Source organism: Ochotona curzoniae, unplaced genomic scaffold, assembly GCF_017591425.1.
Source record: "Ochotona curzoniae isolate NIBS_2020 unplaced genomic scaffold, NIBS_Ocur_1.0 contig_2404, whole genome shotgun sequence".
NCBI classification, from domain to species: Eukaryota; Metazoa; Chordata; class Mammalia; order Lagomorpha; family Ochotonidae; genus Ochotona; species Ochotona curzoniae.
Genome location: NW_024465451.1, coordinates 9820880 through 9843966, shown reverse-complemented (window position 1 = coordinate 9843966; position 23087 = coordinate 9820880). Strand labels below are relative to the sequence as shown.

Genomic DNA, 23087 nt, shown 5'->3' with positions numbered 1-23087 from the left:
CAAGTACTCATGAAAATGAAAGTAAATGCTGAAGAAAACTCTGAGGGCAAAAGGTGGAAAAATGTAATCCCTGTTTAGAATGATTTGGCTAAGACTAGAGAGAGAAAGTGCACACACTTCAAGTAAACACAAAACTCAGTATGAGTAAACAAGAAATGGGTGAAAAATCGTAATTTATTGAAACTCAACTCAAAAAATATAAGATGCTGTAGTGTACAATATATTACACAAAGCACCCTTGGGTGCACATTCAAGTCAAATAAGAACTCCATATCCCTTTCCCTAGCCCTCCCACCCTGGGACTTTAGCATTTGTTCCATATACAATCATGCACTTGTAATTTGAAAAAGGAAGCCCCAATATATTTTGATGTATTAATTAGCACCAAACAAGAGTACAGTTCCATTTCTTTTTTTAATAAACAAACAAAAAAACAAAGAGAAACTCCAATCATCAATAAACCAACTGGAGAGCTAATGGACTCAGCCAATACTGCTGACAGAGATATCATACATTCATGTAAATACACAGCCTATTCTACTCTAAACAACAGTGGGGCTGGTTATCAGCCTTTGTTCAAGTTGGCAACTGTCCCATGTTGCAATGTTAGAGCCAGTCTGTTTCTAAAACAAAATTGCTACTTAGGAACTTCCTACACAAAGCTCGTCTGTCTTTTTTGCTGGAAATAAGTCTAAAATTGGTGCAGAAAACTTAGATCTTTCAAGGACAACCACTGGCCGAAGATAATGAAGCTGTTTTAAGGCAAGCTCTCCACAGTCTGTTAATGCTTTGTCCAGTACAACCCTCAGGTTTTCCAAGGAAGGAACTGTTGTGGTTTCAGCTACTATTAAAGGTTGGATTGTAGTCAGGTTCTCATGAATTGTAGAGTCACTGGAAGAATGAGGTATGTCAACACCAGGGTCATTGTTATTCACTATATTATTTACCATAACACTCCCCGTTAAGTCATTACTGGGCTGTGAAGAACTTGATGTTAAATGCTCTGAAGGCTCCCAATCATCAAAATCATCATCTTTTTCTTCACTTTCTTGAATAAATTTCAGAAATGAAGATTCAAATCCCATAGGTTTGTAAGTCTTTAAATCAAACGACCTGGGCTGTGAAGGCTTTCTAAAATTCTCTTTTGGGACATAGGTTGCATTTTTTACAGTGTTTTCTTGCCCTGAACTATACTGCCCAGTTTCTGAGTCTTTGACTCTTGGTAAAGGCAGATGGAAACCTGCAAAGTAAGTTCCACTTTCAGTCCCACTGGGATTAGGGATCGGATTTTCTATTTTACAAGGAGGAGGCTGAACTATATTACATTGTTCCAAAGAAGTGGTTTCTGAGCTATGATTACATTTTAAAGTCCCCCTGTAACGCAGAGTCTGTGCATCAAACACTGGTTTGCTTTCTGTACACCCCTTCTGACTTGCATCCTTTTCAGGTAGGTGAGAGGAAGAATCGGTATTCTGGAAGGGTGCACTACTGTCACCTGGAGAATGGCTGTGCTCTGTATGTTCTGGTTCACAGCTTCTGTTGTCTTCGGTCTTTATACAGGGCTCTGCTTCAGATGGAGGCTCCTCCTTAATTTTGGTGCCATATTTAACACAAACCACAAGGTTTTCCATCTGTTGCTCTAAATAGGCACTACTCATCTGATGGGTACGTTTATAATGCCTCACAATGCTGCTCTCCAACTTCACCACAGATAAGCATCCTTGAACCATGCAAGGATACTGTGTGTGTTCAGAGTGCTCTACACACATATGCAGAGCTTCAGCTCTTGTTTTAAAACTAATTGGAGCTTTCTTTTCCTTGATTAAGCCACATTTTTTAGTCTTTGCAGTGAAAGTTCTACGGGTAGTCTGATGCTCATGTCCCGGAGTTTCAGCTGTTGGACAACCCTTTTCACTCCTTAGCAGCCTTTCGTTAGCGACTTTCTGGCTTCTAAACAGGTCATCGTAATAGTCCTTGTGCCGAAAATACACATGCTGTGAGTAATTGCCGTGATGGGTAAAACTCTGGCCACAGCCATTGAGATCACAATGAATTTCATAATCTGAATGTACTTCTCCTTCAATGTTATGTTGTTCCATCAGGTGGTGCTTCAGCTTGCTGAATGTATAGAAGACGGCAGGGCACTGAGGCTGGCTGCAGGAAAACCTGGCTGCGGATTCAGCTTCAGAAAGTACTTTTGACTCAACCATATGATCTAAGTTATGAGAGTCACTACAGTGCTTAGCCAGAGCTTTGGAACAAAGGAAGCGTTTGTTACATTCCTTATATTTGCAAGCAAATATTTTCTTACATTTTACAAGTTCCCTTTTGGTTCTTGCTTTGTCTTTCTCTAAGCATAACTGTTCTTTGTTGTACTGATGTACAGTTCTGTAGTGACGGATCAGGCCTTTTAGATTGGTGAATGAGGAGTTGCAAGTTTTATGGATACAATGGAATGGCTTGTGGTATTTATTCAAAATATAGCAGAGATTTCCTTTAGCAACAGTTCGCCTACTACCTCTCCCCTCTCTTCCTTCTTGTTCTTCCCTATGGCTGCCAATTGGTGATGAAATATCAGATATTTTGCCTTCTGTTTCCTCACAGGATGATTCTAAATCTGTCTCTGAACTGCATTCATCTTTCTTAGAATGACAATGTGGCTTCTCAGAGTTATTGCTAGGATCACCTCCAAGTTCCACGGAACAATCACTTTTCAACCTGTCCACCGAGCATGGACCTTCATGATCACACTTTTCATTATTGATTACTTTATGAGTTGCTCTGTCACTGCCAATTTGATGTTTATTTTTATAATGAATTCGAAGGTGTGTCTTCCTTGTAAATGATCTTTGGCAAATATGACACTGGAATGGGGAATACCGGTGTTGGAACATAGTTAATTGGAGGACTTTTTCTTTTGAATAGTTATGCTTTTTAAGGTAATGCATTAATAAAGCCTCTCGGGTCACAAATTCATATTTGCATCCTTGAAGCTCACAGAAAAAAGGCTTAGCCGCCAGTTGTGCAAGGTACTGACTTGGCACATTTTCATCTTCATTCTGAAAATTAAGGTCTGAGATATTAGATGAAACCGACTGAAGAGACTTAGCACCATTGGATGGATACCCTTGCAATGACCCTGAGAAAGATCCATGTGTTATTGAGTTTTTCAAACTTAAATGTTTCAAGCGTAACAGAAGTTCTAACATGGTATCTTCTGTACACGACCTTTTAGGTGCACAAGTGGAGGGTTGTGTGGCATAACCTTGATTTTCTCGCTTACATTTAGTGTGAACGTTGTGATCTAGACTTTCGTCTGGGGAGTCACTGTTTGTATCGGAGTTGGGTTTAGGTTCCACATCAAGCTTTTCAGTTGTTTGGTTGTGTTCGTTACTCAGACAAGGGAAGGGATCTTTTGTCTTTACCTTTTTGGGTTTGAAATGGTATGGGTGGACCTTGCGGAGATGCTTTTGCATCCCTCTTGCATTTTTATATGTGGAACCACATCCATCAAAGCCACAGGTAAACTTAGTCCCATCAAAACAAACTGCCACACCGGAGCACTTTTCTTTCAAATTGGAGGATTCAAAGGCTTTCTCATGAGATAATAACACATCCTGCATGGTTTCAGAGTGATCCAGTGTGTCAATTATCTCTCCATTCATTGAGGCTGAAGAGCTATGACTTAACTGATCACTAGAATTACTGTCACTGTTTTCTTTCAGGTTGTCAGCAGTTTCTGTATCTGTCTGAGAATTAGCAGATGCTGTACAAAAAACAGCCTCAGATAAATTTGGTTTATCAGTTTGCTCTTGTACACTGGGTTGATTAACACAATCTTGCTTTTCACCTGCCGCAGGCTCAACTTTGACTGGTTTCTTTACGTCTCCATTTGAATTTTCAACATTATGCATTGAGAGGTGATTCTGGTATTCAATTTTAGAATAGTAGAACTTTTTACAGCCAAGGAAATTACATGTGTAAGATGCATCCCTAAAGTGTTGTGCTTCGTGGTGGTAAAGCTGTCCCAAGTCACTGAAAACAATATTACAGCCATTTAATTCACATTTATAACGCAGATCATCATGCTTTTGTTTATGGTTAAGCAGTTCGTTCACTGATCCAAACCGAGCGTAGCAATCGATAGATACACACATATATGGTTGAGGTCCACAATGCACTTGTTCATGCTCTCGTAGATGAAAAGCAGACATGAAATGCCGGCGACAATAAGTACACTTCTCTCTTCTATTTTTCATGGCTAGGTAGTGCTTGGCATTTTCATCATTATTTTGGTGTTCAGCTTTAAGATGCACACTTAAGTATTTAAACTGCTTAAACACGCGGGAACAGTCTGTACCAGGACATGGATATAAATCTCTGTCTTGCAGGTGGCAATCCTCTAACTTGCTGAATGTAACATATTCATGAGACTCTCCTTTGGCTTGTTCATTCAGTGACTGATTTTGCTCCAGAGTGGTGGAGGGGCTCTTGGGACAGACACCCTTTTGAGAGTTTTTCAACAGTAACTTCTTTCTGGAACGGTCCCTTCTGCTTGGTGGCATTTTAACATGTTCCATCACATGAGGAACAAATATTTCTTTTCTTTTGAATTTTTTAATACAAACTGGACAGGTATAAATTCCATCTTCCATGTGCATCTTAGAATGATGAAGAATCCTGGCCTCTATACATTCCCGCTTACATAACAAACAGAAGAACTTATACTGAAGCCACCTCTGGTATCTCTCAGAAGAACCAATGGGTTTTTTGTCTCTTTTCTCCTTATGCTGCTCTGTCAAATTTCTTCTAAATTGTTTATCTTCTTTACTTTCATCATAGTCACTGAGAAACGACTCTAAAACATCTGTGTCATTAATAGATATTTCATAGCCACTTAAATCATCATCAGAATCTGATGCTTCTTGTCCTAGAAGTTGGTGGCAATGCCTTTTTAAAGTTTTCCAGTCCCAAAATTCAGGATCAAAAGGCCAATGGGCTTTTAAAGCTAGTAAAAGCTCACATCGGAGAGAATTTGGAACTGGAGCATTTTCTTCATCGAATTTCTGGTCTGGTTGCAAATACAACTCTTCCAGCATATTAAATCCATTTAAACTGGGTTCAATTAAGAATTCTGTAAGCTGACAGGCTCGTCTGACTTCCAAATCTTCTGGTAAAAGACAAGAAATTGTTTTGCAAACTGATGCTTTCATTTCCTCATCCTCACTTGATCTGAGTTGAAGAGCTCTTACACATAGTAAAATTGACACCCCAAGACCAGCTTCTTGTGCCTGAAAGAAAAGGAGCAAGGAAATATTATCTTTATTTAATAAGAACATTTCTAAATTTTGCTGAAAAAACATTCTAGCTTTTCAAAATCTTCAGAGAATGCTTAAATTTCATCTTAAATGTTTCTTCACACAGCTTACGTTTAGGTCCTTCTAGTCTCCACAGCAAAGGACTGAAAAAGACAGAAAAGACTGGTGCCACAATCATGAGCACTGCACATGAGCAGAGGGCATCCAACTTTGTAAGATAGTACCGGAGCAGCCCCTCCTCCCCAGGAAGCTGCCTACATGCAAAAATGTGTAAATAATAAGTGCACATGAATGCAAAGGAATTCAATACAAACAAGATCAGTAAATTATTACAAAAACCAGTGATTTCAACAGTTTACAAACGCAGGCATGCTGAACCTTAGTTTTTCAGAGACAAGCATTAGAAATCAGAAAATCTGTAGCAGCAGCGTGAAACATCATGAAGACCCGATCATATGTGACAAAAGATTAGTGTCTACAATGTTAACTCCCGTCTCAGAGGTGGGACTGGAACATGTACAAATGGATGACATGGCGAAGAAGATGGAAAAGTTGCAGTTAAGAACAGATTTTTAGAGTCATACTGTGAATGCCGCTCAACTCCATTGTACCACAGTGTAAGTTTGCAACTCTAGTTTCCTCACCTATAAAATGGTATTAGGAGTTGTAGCTTTACATTTTTCTCCTGAGATTGCTATAAAAATGATATATGACAATACTGAAATGGTGGAATAAAGCAAAATTCAAGAGTATCATAGAAAGTAACAGAGTAAATTCTTCTGCTTAGGCTCAGTAAAAGTTGCCAAGCAATTACTGTGTTTTGGACCATTATTCAACATGCCAAAACACATAGAAACAACTGCTTTCAATTTATAGAGCAAATACTACATCCTGGGCACGTAATCTAAACAAATATTTCTGCATCCACCAACCTCACTTCATAGAAGAAAAACAACAAGCTGAGAAGGCTTCACTGCCTTCTCAGCTAGTGACACCAGCTAGTGAAAAGGTTAAAGATTTTCAAGCAGAGCCTCGGGTTTGGATCCCTTTACAGCCTACACTGACACAAAGCTTAAAAGAGACCTGGTTATACCTCAGGTGCCCCGGAGACAGTATGTCAAGATGTTTGTGTTCCCTCTGTTTCCCGACTTAAAACCAACCAATTTCTTTGATAATCAGCTCCATATTTCATTTCCTTATTCTAATTTATCCACTACTCCTTTGGCCAGTAAACTCCTGAAATATCTGTTCAGTGTGCAAAATGGCATTTCTACTGCTTAGGCGTTGTCTGCGATCTCACACATCTTTACCATTTCAACCGCAATACTCAACTGTCTGAATGTTTTCTATGGGTTCACGGAAAAATGATAATCTCATACCACATGTTAGTAAATCAAGAGAAACCTGGTTGAGACTTTGTTATGTAGGATCCTTGCAATTCATATATCTACAGATTTTAAGTTTTTTATAAGTAACCAGAAACAATTAAATCGGAAGGGAGCTTTCCACAATATGTGGAAAAGGATTCCTTGGGCCCAGCACAGTAGGTCAGCAGCTCAAGTCCTTGCCTTGCACACGTTGGGATCCCATATGGGCACCAGTTCTAATCCCAGCAGCTCCACTTCTCATCCAGCTCTCTGCTTGTGGCCTGGGAAAGCAGTTGAGGATGGCCCAAAGGTTTGGGACCCTGCACCTGAGTGGGAGACTTGCAAGAGCCTCCTGGCTCCCAGCTTCAGATCGGTTTAGTTTTGGCCGTGGCAGCCACTTGGGGAGTTAGTCAAGGGACAGAAGATCTTTCTCTTCTCAACTTTCCAATAAAAATAAATCTTTAGAAGTTAAAAAATTATAGCTAGAATTCGAAATCTCAGGATATAAGTAAACACCATCTACTAATGGGGAAGAAAAGGAACTTAGGTTTTGTTAAGTAGAGTCACCAAAAGAATCTGGCTTGTATAGTTAGATTACATTCCTATATATACCTACTTCGGGTCACAGCTACTTCAGATACCCAACATTCACAGCAGAACCTTCCTAGCTGACATCGGAATTTCAATTAGAAAGGGATCCTACACTCACTTCCCTTCTATCTATCTGTCTGTATCTCTTCCATTCTTCAACCCTTACTTAAGTACGTATTATAACAGAAAGTACCCAAGACTTTAAAGAGAAATGGGCCTAGGGCTACAAATAGGCAGAAAATTCTGTGGCTTGTTTCAGAAACCTACTTCTCTAATCTCTAGCAGCTTTCTCTCATTTTGTCTGATTCCTTACAATAAGAACAATTCTAAAATATCTTCAGTGCCTTTCACACCTTTGCACAATCTTCTTTCCTTGGACGGGGTTGAAATTTTAAATATGAAAACATTTCTGCAATTACATTATGGAAAAAGGAATTTTGTGGGTGGAACTGAAGTTCCACATCAGTTGACTGAAAGATAGGTAGATAGTGCAGGTATCTGGCCTACTGGGAATGATGCCCACCTTCCCAATGGGAGTGCCTTTTTTTAAAAGATATATTTATTTTTAATGCAAAGTCAGATATACAGAGAGGAAGATCTTCCATGCAACTGTTCACTCCCCAAGTGATTGCAATGGCGGGAGTTGAGCCAATTTGAAGCCCGGAGCCTCGAGCTTCTTCCAGGTCTCCCACATAGGTGCAGGGTCTCAAGGTTTTGGGACATTCTCCACTGCTTTCCTAGGCTACAAGCAGGGAACTGAATGGGAAACAGGGCTTCCAGGATGAGAAACGGCACCTATACGGGATCCCGGTGCATTCAAGGCGAGGATTTTGACCACTATGCTATCACTCTGGACCCAGTAGAGCCTTTTTTTTAGTCCGGGCTCAACTCATGATTTCATCTTCTAGTTGATGTGTACCTTGAGGAACAGCATGTCAAGGTTTGAACGGTTGGGTCCATGCTATCCATATGGGAGACCTGGGTTGATATTATAGCTACCGGTTAGGCCTGACCCATCCCCACCTATTTTAAGCATTTAGGGAGTAAATTAGCAGATGGAAATTCTCTTAGGCTGCCTTACAAATCAGTTTAAAAAAAAAAAACAAAAAACTTGAAAGAAAACTGGGGTGGAGGCGCACACACACCTGTAAGAGGATTTTTCAGTTTTTGATTAGAACTTAGCCTAGACAACATCTAATTCTAGCCTCAAGATACTCTCATCTGAAAAACTTTAAGCTATTGAAACTGGGTGCTGGGCCTGACGCCAAGATAACTGATCTTCCAGCCTTCAGTAGAGAAGATTAAATCAAGATATTTCAAATAAAATGGTAGGGATACCCCAGTATAGATGGTTACTTTTAAGTGGCAGGAGCACAGAACAAAATACACCAGTGTGCTTCAACCTTACTATACACCATCCTTGGAAGTTCTCAAAAAGAAAACAATCCGGCAAACACACTGTGAGTTATTCATGTGGGCATAGGAAAGGCTGTCACAAGTTGATGCTAAAAACAAACATAGAGCACAGTGAAAAGTTTCATACCAAACTCTTTCAGGCTGAACTCACAGAATAGTTTTTTTTTTAAATACAGCACTTCGTTTCCTTCCAGGAAATATATATATTTTAAAATATCTAATCTGTCTGCTCCTTTATACATTCTAGACAGCTGATTCTGGAACTTTTACATTACTCCAAAATTGAGCTTACCATTCCATTTCCAAGAAAAAGTTGTAAAAAACACAACAATTTCTGTTATTTAGTTATTATAATCACTAGCAAGCAAACACCTCTGTATAAAACATAGAATACTGTTTTAGGAAAAGCAGATAATAGGGTATTTGAGTGAAAACCAACGGGCATCACACTTCCTTCACCCAGGGGAGATGGCCTATTGCTTCAAGTCATTGCTTTCATTAAGCAAAACAGGATTCCTAAGAAGTCAAACTGCAGACATAGCCTGATGCAGCTAATTCCTAATTTCATTAAATCCCAGTTCCCCATATTCTCAACCAGCACAATCAGCATAGGGAGCATAAATCACTCACTTCAGTTTGTATGACTCTAATCAGGCAAAATAAATGTTGCTGTGTTTTAGCTATGACACCAAATTGACGACACCGCTCCAGGAAAGTATCTAAGGAAGGGTCGATTCTTCTCTGTAGTTTACTCCAAAAAAGGGTCAATTCCCTATTTAAAGAAAAAATTAAAAGAAACATTATGGCAAAACATAAGAAACAACTGGCATTTGTTGCCATCCACCATTCTATCAGTTTATCCACTATTCTATCAGTTTGTGAAATTAAGTTGACAGTAGAGAAAGTAAAAACCAGATGGAAAATGCTTTTTATTCACTACTGTTTCATTGTCTTTCTAATACATTTACCTTACTTAAGTCATTTACAGAGAAAGAGAGAGCTTCCATCTCTGATTCCTCTCTAAATGGCCACAGATGAGGCAATCTGAAGCTGGAAGCCAGGCGCTTTTTCTGAGTCTCCCACATGTGTACGTGAGCCCAAAGAGCTGGGCCACCCAGCCTCTTGTCCTTTGTCATTAGCAGGGGTTAGATCCGAAATGGAGATGCTGCGCCATGAATCGTCCATATCAGATGCAGGTTCCACAGGCAAAGGATTACCCTGCTATGCTACCTTGTTGGTCCTAACTACATTTTTCCTCTTAAATTTGTTATGAACACTCCCTAAAAATGACCTGACTTCCTTTTCCTTTGCATATTGGGAAAAACAAAAACAGAAGAAGACTACTCCCTTTAATCCTTGCTTAAATCCCATTCTGTTATAACAAGTTTCATCCTTTAAAATGGTAACTAATTACACGGACTGAATTAAACACTGTCTTGTATTAGTCACTATGTTTTAACAAAGATGATTATAATTCTCATCTCTATGATGGGCTCTTACTAGCTCTAAAATGTCGTAATGTCCATATTTTAGAATGTTTAAGCACCACCATCAAATAGGCAGAAATGGAACTCCTAGAAATGACTAAAATACAGGGATCCTGTGGCTGATGTTGTAGCATAGCATCCAAAACTGCCACCTGCAATGTGAGCATTCCATGTAGGTACAAGTTCAAGTCCTGGCTGCTACACTTCTCATTCAGCTCCTTGTTAGTGGCCTGGGAAAATCAGAAATTGGCTCAAAAAGCTAGATCCTGGCTACCGAAATGGGAGAATCAGAAGAAACCCATGGCTCCTAGCCTTGGTCTGCTCCAGCTCTTTACATTGCACTATCTGAAGAGTGAAACAGAGGATGGAAGATTTCTCTTTTGCTCTTTCATTCAAATGAGCCAAACCAACCTACCCAGCCCCAATCCTTCACATTATTTTGTTTATTTCATTTGTATTACCTTCCTAACCACAAGATATGAAAATTAACATGGGTCAGCTTTAAAAGTAGTCACCAGTCAGGCAAGGTGGGATGACTTTAATCAGATTTCCACATCTTAAATGTAACTTTCTAGGGGATGACGTGATGGCTCAACAGCTAATCCTCTGCCTGCAAGCACCAGCATCCCATCTGGGTGCTGGATCGTGTGCCAGCTGCTTCCCTTCTCAACTAGCTCCTTGCTGTCTGGAGAAGCACTACAAGCTGTCCCAAAACCTTGGGACCCTGTACTCCAGAGAAGGTTCTTTGCTCCTGGCTTTGGACTGGCTTGGCTCTGGCTGGCTGTTGCTGCTATTTGGGGAGTGAACAAGCAGATGGAGGATCTTTCTATGTAAACATGCTTTTCCAATAAAAACACTGCATATTCTAAAGAACAAGGAAAATCAAGAACGACATATGCTCAGAATTAAAGCACGTCTCAAAAATAAAGGCTTATGAAATCTATCTGAAGGCAACAAAAATTTCAAAGCTAATAAAATGTAATGAATGTTAAATGATAAATGATGTCAACTAGCTAAAATTCAGAAAATAAAAGCCAAAACACAACTCTGCTAACACAGTATAAAAGATAGCTGAGAACTTAAGGTGTTTCAATTTTTAAAATAAATCAGAACAATGTTTAATTTATTCCCAATGAAGTCTTAAGATATCTTCCCTCTCATAAGTATAATCAAAAATGGAATTTTGTAATACATTTTGTACTTGTATACTTAGAAATCAACATATAAATGTACCTAAAAATAGACAATCAGGGCATTCATGGGAGAATGCCAAAATGTTACCTAAACCATCCATTTGAATCTGCATACTGGAACGCTGAAATTGCCAACCAAAATAAACTTACAGCTCACTGGGTCACAAACATCCCTGGTGAAAATCTTTTCTTCAGTCTTTATGACAGTTTAAAAACTTGGAGACAACCAGGGACAGTATTGTGGTGAAGTGGGTAAGGCCACTGCCTGTGATGCAGGCATCCCACATGGGTTTCTCCATTTCCTATCCAGCTCTCTACTAATGTGCCTGGAAAAAAGAAAAGTAGAGGATGGCTCAAGTCCTTGGGCACCTGAATCCACATGAGAGACCCAGAACAAGCTCCTGCTTCTTGGCTTTGGTCTGGTACAGTGCTGGCCATCTGGGGAGTGAACCAGCAAATGGAAGATTTCTCTCTAGTTCTGCCTTCCAAATAAACAAAAATAAATCCTAAAAAGGAAGTAAGATGTGAATGAGAAATGAAAAATGTGGGAATGCCTATGGCTCAAACAGATCAAAATTATATGCAAATTTGTAAATCAGAACATGCATTTTTAGTAGAAAGCACATTTCATTTTTGAGGCTGGCAGGGTGGTGTTTCAGGCTAATCCTTTACCATAGGGATGCCAGTTCTACTCCTAACTGCTCCACTTCCAATCCAGTTATATGCTAATGGCCCAGAGAAGCAGTGGAGGATGTCTCTGCACCAACATGGGAGATCCAGAAAAAGCTCCTAGCTCCTAACTTTTTGCTTATACTCATTTCTGTTTCAGTTTTCTAACAAAATATCACATTGATTATGCAAAATATATTCAAGTTCCTTCACCTCTACATTCTTTCTCAAGGTAGATACAACTTGGGCAAAAGGAACTAAAAGCCCTGTGCTTTCAACGTCAGTACTCCCATTTTTAGCCTGAACTCTGCAAAATCTCAAGAAATCTCAGATCCCTGTGATATAGTACTTTAAATACCTGGGTACAGTAAGCCCTTTCTCTCTGATCTCCTATAGCATTACCCATATAACTAACCTGATATGTAATGACAGAGACTCTTACTTTTTTTGAGTTTTCTCTTACATCAGGTTTGTTTTACTGGACTAAACACATTCAAAACTGTCACAGCCAAGTCATTTCAGAAGCACTATCAGAAGATAACAATAAATGAAAACAATCTTAACATCAGTTTGTTTCACAATGACACAATTCTATTTTCAAGGTAGGAGACTAGAGGCAACACAGCCATCTGTATGATAATCAAGAGGATCCATTTACCTTCTGATTAGATTAACCAAACTGTTTACGTCTTTGTCTGAAGGCAAGATCCTTTTTTTTTTTTAATTTGAAAGTCACATACACATAGAGGAGGAGAGATAGAGGGAAAGATCTTGCGTCCATTGATTCACTCCCCAAGCAGCATCATGGGCCAGAGCTAAGCCAAACTGAAGCCAGAAGCCCAGAGCCTCCCCCGGGTCTCCCACATGGGTGTAGGGTCCCAAGATTTTGGTCATCTTCAACTGCTTTTCCAGGCCACAGGCAGGGAGCTGGATGGGAAGTGGGGCTGCAGGGATTAGAACTGGCGCCAATATGGAATCCTGGTGTGTTCGAGGTGAAGATTTTAACCAGTTGACCTGGAGGCAAGATTTATCTCACCATCATTTCATCTGCTTAGATTTTAAATTCAAAATAAAACAATGTTTTACATAAATGCTAAACACTGTAATATGCACCAACAAAGGGAATAAAACATTAAATTAATCAAACTTACCAAGAACAATAGACACTTGCAGTCTGGAGTTGTTGGGTAAGGTAAGTTGTACAAAGAACAAATGCGGTGTTATCTTGACCCTCAGACTCCAAATTACATATGATGTCTAGTACTTCCTTGCAGTCGACCTTTGCAATCTATCAAAAACAAAACAAAACACCAGAAAACTAAGTATGAAAAAGAAAAAAAGTGACTTTCCTACAAATTTTGCTATACACACGAAATAAATTCTATCATTGGCAATTATTAGGCAAACATCAGATGTACATAATTTTCCACTAAAGAATAATGCCTGGCTTCTGAAATAAAGAATTCATACAATATCAGATATAGAAGTACAGATACCATATACAGCCTTAATACAGACAAAAATTTTTGTTGCATTTGAAAAACACAAATGAATACGCTATCACATAAATGTGTCAAATTATGAATACACTCAAGCTTTTTTTCACTATATCACAATCTTTTTTGTTTAATCTATTTCCTAAAGATAGCAATTCAGAAACTGCTTTTTTAAAAAAAAATTTAATATTGCTTAAATTGTTGAGGGGGGTGCACACTCATGTGGGCCTCTGATTAGGGCGGGGAAGGTCGAAGTATGGAGGAAGGTGAGTGGGACAAATATTTCCATTTTTTTTTCTCCTTTGTCTACAGGGGCAGAAGGAGTGGGGGTAAATCCTCTGATAACACATTAGAGACCCTGATGTGGGGAAGAGTGTTTCAGAGATTTTATCTGAGTGGTTTTGGTAATTCTGAGATGTCATCAGCTTTATTGCACCAGGATTGAGAAAATCTTTCTAAAGTCTATTGGATGACCAACTCCACCTTAGGGCTTTCACAGACCCTGGCATTTGCTGCACAACTTGGTCAAGATAATTTTTCAGTATGTTCTGCTTCCATCTTCTGGGAAGTCATTCCATGTCCTCTCCCAGCTTAGATGAGTTGGCTGACATGCCCCTCATGTGCATCTAGGCATACTGTCCACTGCATGGGCATCAGAACATAACAAGGTCCAGACCCAATAAATGCACTCCCAGGTGGCGTGATTTTCGCTGCGCCTTGGGTATGAGTCCAGCCAGGCGAACTGGAGAGTTCACCAATACACCTTGCCTGGGGTGACTTCAGATTTGACTCGTGCGTGTGCCAGTCAGTGCAGGGTCAGATTTAAGATACTGCTGAGGTACATACATCCCACTTGAGGGTGCTTGGATTTCGTCTTGCTCCATTTCCAACCCAGTTTTCTACTAATGTCTACCCCAGGAGGCAGCAAGAAATGACACAGGTAATTGGGTTCCTACTACCCACAAGAAAAGTCCAAATGTGGAATCCTGAGCTCCTGATTCGGCCTTGTACAGCCCTAACCACTGGAGGTGTTTGTTTAGTGAACTGGCAGACAGAATATTTTTCTCTTCCATCTCTGCTGTTTTGCCTTCCAAATGAGTTAATGAGTAAAATAAACGAGAATTCAGGAGAGATTTCATTGTGTTTGGAACAATGAGACTGGCAGCAATTCAGAACTGTTGAACTATCAAAACCACTTGAGCAGGACCCATAGAGCATGCCCCACATTGGGGACCTAGGATGGCTGGGAGGCTGGGTGGGGCTCCTCCCTTTATCTTTCCCCTTACCCAAGATACAACCCAAGATACAGGGAAAAAAAAAGGAAACAATGGTCTTACTTTCCTGTAGCCTTAGATCCTTTGTGCTGTAATCAACTATGTAAAGATTATCAAAATAACATAATTACAAAAAACACCCCACAATTACTGCTAATCACAGCAGTGTACTGCTTCTAATGTCATTGCATCTTCTTTTAAGAGTTTAGAAAACAGCCTATGAGACAGTGTCACATAATGCAATGTAATCAATAAAAAAAAAAGTTGAGAAAACAGAGTCTGGCGCAGTAGCCTAGGGGCTAAAGTCCTAGCCGTACATGTGTCAGGATCCCATATGGGCACCAGTTTGTGTCCCAGGAGCCCTGCTTCCCATACAACTCCCTGCCGGTAGCATGGATAATGTTCGAGGATAGCCCAAAGCCTTGGCACACATGTGGGAGACCCAGATGTTCCTGGCTCCTGGCTTCAGAATGGCTCAGCTCCTCTCGTTGTGGTCACTTGGGGAGTGAACAAGTGGAGGGAAAAATCTTCCTCTCTGTCTCTCCTGATCTCCTCTCTGTAAATCTGACTCCCCAACAAAAAAGAAATCTTAAAAATAAATAAATAGAAGTTTAGAAAACAGAAATGTGTAAAGTTCCCTTTGTAAATATCTAGCCTGTTTAAATTTGATTCCTTTATTATATTCACCAGCACCTGATTACGAAGACTTCTATGTTCTAGACAAGCATAAACAGGATTTTGAACAAGTTATACACAACAAGCCTTAAACTTAAAGGATGCTAAATGCTAGCAGGAAAGACAGAAACTAAAAAGGTGCTCATCTTACAATTTTAAGCATTTTAGCACTAAAAAAAAAAAAAAAAGATTTAATTATTTTTATTGGAAAGTCAAATATACAGAGAAGAGCAGAGACAGAGAGGAAGATCTTCCCTTTGCTGATTCACTCCTGAACCAGCCACAATGCCCAGAGCTGAGCCAATCTGAAGCCAGAAGCCAGGAGCCTCTTCTGGGTCCTCCATGCAGGTACAAGTTACCAGGTTTGTGGGCCATATTCGACTGCTCTCCTAGGCCACAAATACGGAGCTGGATGGGATATGGGATTAGAACCTGTGCTCAAATGGAATCCTAATGCATGAAAGGTGAGGACTTTAGCCACTGGGCTACTCTGCCCGGACCATTTGTTTAAGTATTTCAGAAAGGAAAATAGATCTCCCATCTATTGATTCACTCTCCAAACAGCTGTGACAGACTGAACTTGAGCAGGTAAAAACTAGCAACATGCAACTCCATCCCAGTCTTACACCTGTGTAGCAGTAACTCAATCACTTGCATCATCACCTGCTTGTCTACCAGGGTGTGCATTAACACACAGCTATAATTAGTACATACACATTCCCCAGCACAATGTGAATGTTCCAAGGGGCAACTTAACATTAACACCTGCATCAAATACCCTCCTTCAATTCACAAGTAAGCTGCAGTTTTGATAAATGCTACAAAGAACTTGAGAGTAATTAGTAGGGATCCAGTAACAGGACCTTATAAAAAGGCACTTAAGCTGATTGTTGAAATGAATCTTTCTAGCTCTACTTGAGGATACGACTAAAATTAGACTCTCAGTTGCATCTTGGGAATGGATGGTACCACAGGAGTTGATATGTTTATTTAATTGCCATGAGAAATACCTCAATTGCCATGAGATTTTCACTGTTTTGGATATTTGATGCCCCATATAACTGGATATATCTGGTAATTATAATGCTGAAAGAGTTTGGAAATAGACTGTTCTTCATATTTTTCTTATCAAATCAAAATGAAGATTGAGATCTAAATCTGTTTTATGTTTTTATGTTTAAAAAGTCTCAAAAACCCTGAAATTCCCAGGAATTTTTAAAGTTTTTTTTTCTTAAAGATTTATTTATTTTTATTGGAAAGGCAGATGTACAAAGAGGAGGAGAGACAGAGAGGAAGATCTTCCATCCAGTGGTTCACTCCCCAAGTGAATGCAATGGGAGGAAATGAGCCAATCCGAAGCCAGGAGCCAGGAGCTCTTCCAGGTCTCCCATTCGGGTGCAAGGTCCCAAGGCTTTGGGCCGTCCTCAACTGCTTTCCCAGGCCACAAGCAGGGAGCTAGATGGGAAGTAGCGCCGCTGGGATTAGAACCTGCGACCATGTGGGATCCTGGTGTGTTCAAAGAGAGGACTTTAACCACTACGCTACTGCGCCAGGACCTAAGGTGGCTTTTTTTGTCTTTTTAAAAAGGTAGTATAAAGGACAAAAGTATATTTCTAAAGGGAGTCTTGATTGGAAACCTCTAACAAAAGATCAGTTACAGGGACAGACTCCCTACGAAAAGCCTCCACTAGGACAATCCCTAAGAGAAAATGTGGGATCAGATTGCTGCAGTGCCCGTAGTAGGACAATGCTCCACAGATGCCACTAAGTCCCCAACTTCTGAGAACTCAATCATGGACTGTGAACTACAAAGCTGGAGGATTCAGGCTGATTTAATTGCTGGAGCCCAGTCCCAGACCCTGTGTGCTCAAAATGCCTGATATGGAACGTAAGTACTTCAAGTTTGCTCTGATGTTTCTTAGTCTTTGACCTAATTGATCTTACCTATTTTCCTCTCTTCTCCTTTTGGAATAAAATGTATACCCTGCAACTGTCCAGGCAAAAGCCAAGAGCCTGAATGAAGCTTCTTTCAGTTCTCCCATTTGGGTGCAGAGGCCAAAACGTGTGTGCCGCTTGCCATTGCTTTCCCAGGCGTTTAGCAGAGAGCTGGAGTGGAGCAGTTGGGTCTTGGGCAAAGCAGGCATCACAACCCAAGCTCCGTAATTTATTTTTCATTTTACAAAGGTTCACAGCAAAAGCAGTCTGTCTTGTGACTCAGATGACACTCTGCACTTCTAAACAACGTTGGAGCCTTAGACTTTAGGAGGAAGGTGCTTTTGTATTTTGCATTATAAAATGGATATGAACCTTTAGGGGGACAGGAGAAAAGTGATTGGATTGAAAAGTTTGCGTTTCTCCCACGTATTGAGGAATGATCCTCAAAGTCTTAAGTAAATAGCATTATTTTTCTACTCTACAAATCAAGAAGAGCCTATGTGCACCCAATAATTTGCTGCCTAGCTTTGAGTCTCGGCTCCAGCCCTGCATCTTGCTCAGGTGCATCCTGAAAGGCACTCAGTGATGGCTGAATTGCACAAGTCCCTGCCACCTTGATGTAGACTCAAACTGAACTGTGGTCTCCTAGCTTCAACCCGGCCCAGTCCATACTGTTGAGGGCATGCGAAGAGTGAATCAGAGGATAGAAACTCTGTGTCCCACATTCTATGCCTTAAAAAAAAAAAAAGTAGGAATAAGCCATGGAAAGAGCAAACAGAAAAGATATTCCAGAGATGAAGACAGCATTTCATTAAAGCGAAGGATAAGCCAACAGTACTTTTAGAGCAGCAAATTGAAGACCACCCAAAGTCTTGGGACCCTGCACTGCGTGGAGCTCCAGGCTCCTGGCTTTGCATCAGCATAGCTCTGGCTGTTGCAGTCACTTGGGGAGTGAATTAGTGGATGGAAGATCTTCCTCTGTCTCTCCTCCCCCCATATATAGGACTTTATAATAAAGATAAAAATAGATCTTTAAAAAAAAAAAAAAAAAAAAAAGAGTGGCTGGCTGACACTCAAATCTGATCTCCCCAGTGAGCTGCAGACCCTCTACACTCCAAGCAGTGATGTTAAGTTGCTACGCTACAAAAAAAAAAAAAAAAAAAAAGGTTGCTATGCTACAACACACACTCGTTTAAGTGTCTGCTTCAGGATCTTCACAAGAAAAACACTTAGGAACCATTTGTTTAGCTGAGGAAGATTTCGGCATTAGGCTGTAAACACCTGTTCCTTTTTGAATATTAAAAGAAAAACAGATATGACATAGAAATGAAAATAAGGGCCTGGCGTGGTAGCCTAGTACCTAAAGTCCTCGCCTTCCAGCTCCAGCCATTGTGTCCACTTGGGGAACCAGTGGATGGAAGATCTGTCTCTCCTTCTCTCTGCAAATCTGACTTGCCAAAAAAAAACCTTAAAAAAAATTAAATAACTAAAAATTACTTCCATGCCACAAAATACACACACACATAAACATCCAAACTTCCCATTTAAAATGGAGTGAAAGTCACTGATGAGTTTTCAGAGTTACAAGGACTAGCTAGGAAATTCCTTTTAATGGATTTGAAACGAAATTCATTTTCTGTCTTCAAACATGATTCCTGTCCTAAGTATTTACATTTTATACCTTGAGCCAAGCCTGTAAATACATGCACCAAAAAACAAATATTTGTTTACCACCTGTCTTATGTAAGACAAGCATTTCACAAAGGGAAATTATTTAATCACTGTATCTTCAGAGTCTACAATAGTGCCAGGCAAATGATGGAACATCAATAAGTATTTGCTGCAGTGAAAGAAAACCAGATAAAAACCTTAGTGGTTACAAAATGAGTGGCATGAAAAATAAATGAGATGGAAATTGGGCCCGGCACAGTGGTTAAGGTCCTCGCCTTGTACGCCCGGGATCCCATATGGGTGCAGGTTCTAATCCCGGCGGCCCCACTTCCTATCCGCTCCCTGCCTGTGGCCTGGGAAAGCAGTCGAGGACGGCCCAAAGCTTTGGGACCCTGCACCCGCGTGGGAGACCCAGAAGAGGCTCCTGGCTTCGGATCGGCATAGCATCGGCCGTTGCGCTCACTTGGGGAGTGAAACATTGGATGGAAGATCTTCCTCTCTCTCTTCTCTGTATATCAGCCTTTCCAATAAAAACAAAATAAATCTTAAAAAAAAATGAGATGGAAACTAAAAAGAGTAGTAATAATACAAATGAAAGTAAATAGACTTTGAAGAAAATTGCCCTCCGGGGGCTATGAGAATCCAGATGAATGACTGTCTGATGCAACTGTGAAGAATGATACCATTTAGCTGGCAGAGAACTGAAGGTAAAATTTTTTTTTATTAATTACATTACATTATGTGACATTCTTTCATAGGCTCTGGGATTCCCCCAATCCCTTACCCTCCCCCATGGTGGATTCCTCCACCTTGGTGCAGTATTTCAGTTCAAATTCAGTCAAGATGCTTTCATCACAAGCATAGAGTCCAGCATGTTATTGTCCAGATAAATTCAATGGTTTCTGAAGGCAAAATTAAATAACAGAGCCATAGGAAAGAACATACTATGCGGTTGTCAGATCAAGTAAGAGTTGGGCAGTTTTACATGTTACAGAAATAATTACCTGAAAACTTATAGAGGTTGAAATTTAGACTTCCTGCTAAATCTTAAGTTTGGCACTTCCACTCCATAAGCTAAAAGCCTCTCCAAGGAAACCACATTAAAGGGGAAATATGAAGTATGGTACTTTTCACTGATTTCCACAAAGGTACCTTACACATTAATGGTAATGGGAGAAGGAAGTATTTAGCCTTTATCCATGTTGTTTTAAAAGGAAATTAAAGAATTGGTCATTGTTTACATTTGGATTTATATGCAAAACAGATCAACTGAAACCAGTGACTAGTTTGATTAACTCCATTAAGATTTCTTCAAAAGAAAAAAAAAAAGATTTATTATTTTTACTTAAAAGAGTTACTGAGAAAGAGATAGAGATCTTCTATCTGCTAGTTCATTGCCAAATGGCCAGAGCTGAACTGCTCTGACCTGGGAGCCAGGAGCTTCTCCGGGTCTCCTATGCGTGTACAGGAGTCCAAAGACTTGAGCTAGCCTCCGCTGTTTTCCCAGGCTATTGGCAGGGAGCTGAATCAGAAGGGGAGTTTAAGTGACGGACTTAAACTGGTTCCCAAATTGGACATTAGCACCACAGGTGAAGGATTAGTGTGCTACATCACTATGTGGGTCCCTATTAGATTTTTCCTAATTATAAAAATGTTCAAGATATAAAATTTAAAAATGACCCCCCCCCCCAAAGTAAGATGTAACAATTCAACAAAAACCCATCTAAATAGTAGGGTAAATTTTCCTGGGTATTATGTTAATGCACACCTACTCAACATAATAGCTTCAATAACTACTGAAAATAACACACATTTTAATAAGGTGGCACTACGCTGGTTACATACTCTTCTTCTCCCCTATGTTATGTACTAATAATGATGGTAACTATTTTAGACACTTACACAGCTTTTCTTGGCACTATGCCACAAGTCTGTTATGCACTCACTCATTCCATACGTACAGAATTAAGTACACTATTGTGTACTTAAGTACACAGTTGTCCCTTCTCAAAATCACTTCCATAACATAAGTCTGACAAACTTAAGGATAATGAAGTATAAGTCATGCATAAACACAAGCCACCAACGGCATTTGAATTTACTATTAAAAAAAGTTAGGATAAAGGTATGCAGGTGCTATTGATGGATACTTAAGATGGCTAAAGTGAAGGCACATCACCTCAATGACTTCCAGATGTAATGGTACCATAGTTTCCTGTCTGGGATATAATGAGAAATAAAAACAAAGAGCTGCACTTTGTAAGAATCACCTGAAAACCTCCAAGGCAAGGCTCTTAAAAATATAACAAGCATCTTCTGTACTGCACTGAAAGTAAAATAAATAACCAAAGGTAAGGAATGTGACTCACGAATTGTCCTAACTTGCTGAATCACTGATAGTTTCATTAACTAAGAGGCTAGGTTATGAGTCTGGCCAATGACAAAGCTTGGACCTGGTGGACTGGGCATGATGGCTCAACCTGCTAATTCTCTGTTTGCAAGGGCCAAGATCCAAAATGAGCGCAGGTCCATGTCCTGGCTGCTCTGCTTCCCATTCAGCTACCTGTTTATGGACTGGGAAACCTGGAGGAGGTTCCTGGTTCCTGGCTTGGGATCAACTTAGCTCTGGTCATTGTGGCCTTTTGGGAAGTGATGCAGCGGATGAAGATCCTTCTCTGTCTCTCTCGCTGCAGATGTGTTTACAATTAAAAAATAAAGTTTACGTTAAAGTACAAAATATTAACTGTGAGGGCTGTCATTGAGACTTATTGGGTTAGGTGCCACCTGTGACACTAAAATCCCTTAAGGGTGTGAATTTGTTTTCCACCTGCTCTACGACCAGATCCATCTCCCTGTTGATGCCTAGAAAAGCAGCAAAAGATGGCCCAAGTGTTTAGGCACCTGTCACCCATGTGGGATACCTGGAGGAAGCTCCTGATTCCTGATTTTGAACTAGACCTGGCAGCTGCAGCCATCTGGGGAATGAAACTGCAGATCCAAGATCTCTCTCTCCCTCTCTTTGTGTAACAGTTCGAATAACTTTAAAAACAAGATTCCAATTTTAATTTATGCTTTGTAGTTATTCTTTTTCTAAGATTGATCTATTTCTTATTTAAGCTGTATTTGGAATTTCTATGCTCTTGTTTACTTTTTCTTCTACTTTCACACTCAAATCCCCTTGGGTCTTGTTGAAATGTATTTGCTGATGGTGACTGTGTCAATTCCCAGAAGGGTAAGACTGGGGAGCAAGTTAGACCCTGTTCGTCTGTTCCTTTATCCATCAAGAGACCTGTGTCTATCAGCACGTTGCAGTTCCTAAAGAAGCACAATTAAATTGAACCCCCATCTTACAAATTGTGACAAGAACTCTGACAACAGATCTTTTGGCTCTTTAAAATGAAGTAATATTTCATGTATAAAACAACATACATGTGCTATGATGTGACTGTTTAATGCAGAAAATGTGTTTTCTGCAAAAATTTCTCCTTTCTATAATAAATATTCACTTAGAACATAAGGCCTTTGCCAAATTTGTAACTTTCATTAAAATCTCTTACTTAATTCTGTACTAATGAAATGTTAGGATTCTATGAAACACCTTTCAGACCCATCGTATTTCTGAAAGTACTCACTCCTAAAATATCACATTCTGAATTCTGGCTTTCAGATGATCTAGTCAATTAACCTTAATTATATGTGTCTGACTACATCTTCCCCAGTAGAGGTGTCATATTACACATACCCACTAATGGGATACCCACAGGTGCCAAGATACAAAGTACTTCTCCCAGGTGTTGCTCAAGTTAACTCTCCTCAAAACTTCAGCTGGAATAGATAACAAATATGTATGTGTAATTCTGCTGTCATGTGCAAAAAAAAAAAACACCACTAGATCAGAGACAAATGAATTATGATAGTATTAATGTTCCTTTAAAATAGTTGTGTAATGAGGGGCTTGTGCTGTGATCTAGTATATTAAATCACCGCCTAAGGCA

At 39.9% G+C, this 23087-nt stretch overlaps 1 protein-coding gene across 1 annotated transcript in view; it reads right to left on the bottom strand.

The window, feature by feature from the left end:
• Positions 1-156: 156 nt before the first annotated feature.
• The window catches only part of RLF (RLF zinc finger), a 63457-nt gene continuing 40526 nt past the window's right edge, over positions 157-23087 (bottom strand). Inside the window, exons 6-8 of the mRNA XM_040974293.1 lie at positions 13193-13329; positions 9323-9464; positions 157-5291 (exon numbers count right to left, since the gene is read on the bottom strand). Of these exons, the coding sequence (XP_040830227.1) occupies positions 642-5291; positions 9323-9464; positions 13193-13329 (4929 nt within the window). The 3' untranslated portion in view covers positions 157-641. The remainder of the gene's footprint in view (positions 5292-9322; positions 9465-13192; positions 13330-23087) is intronic.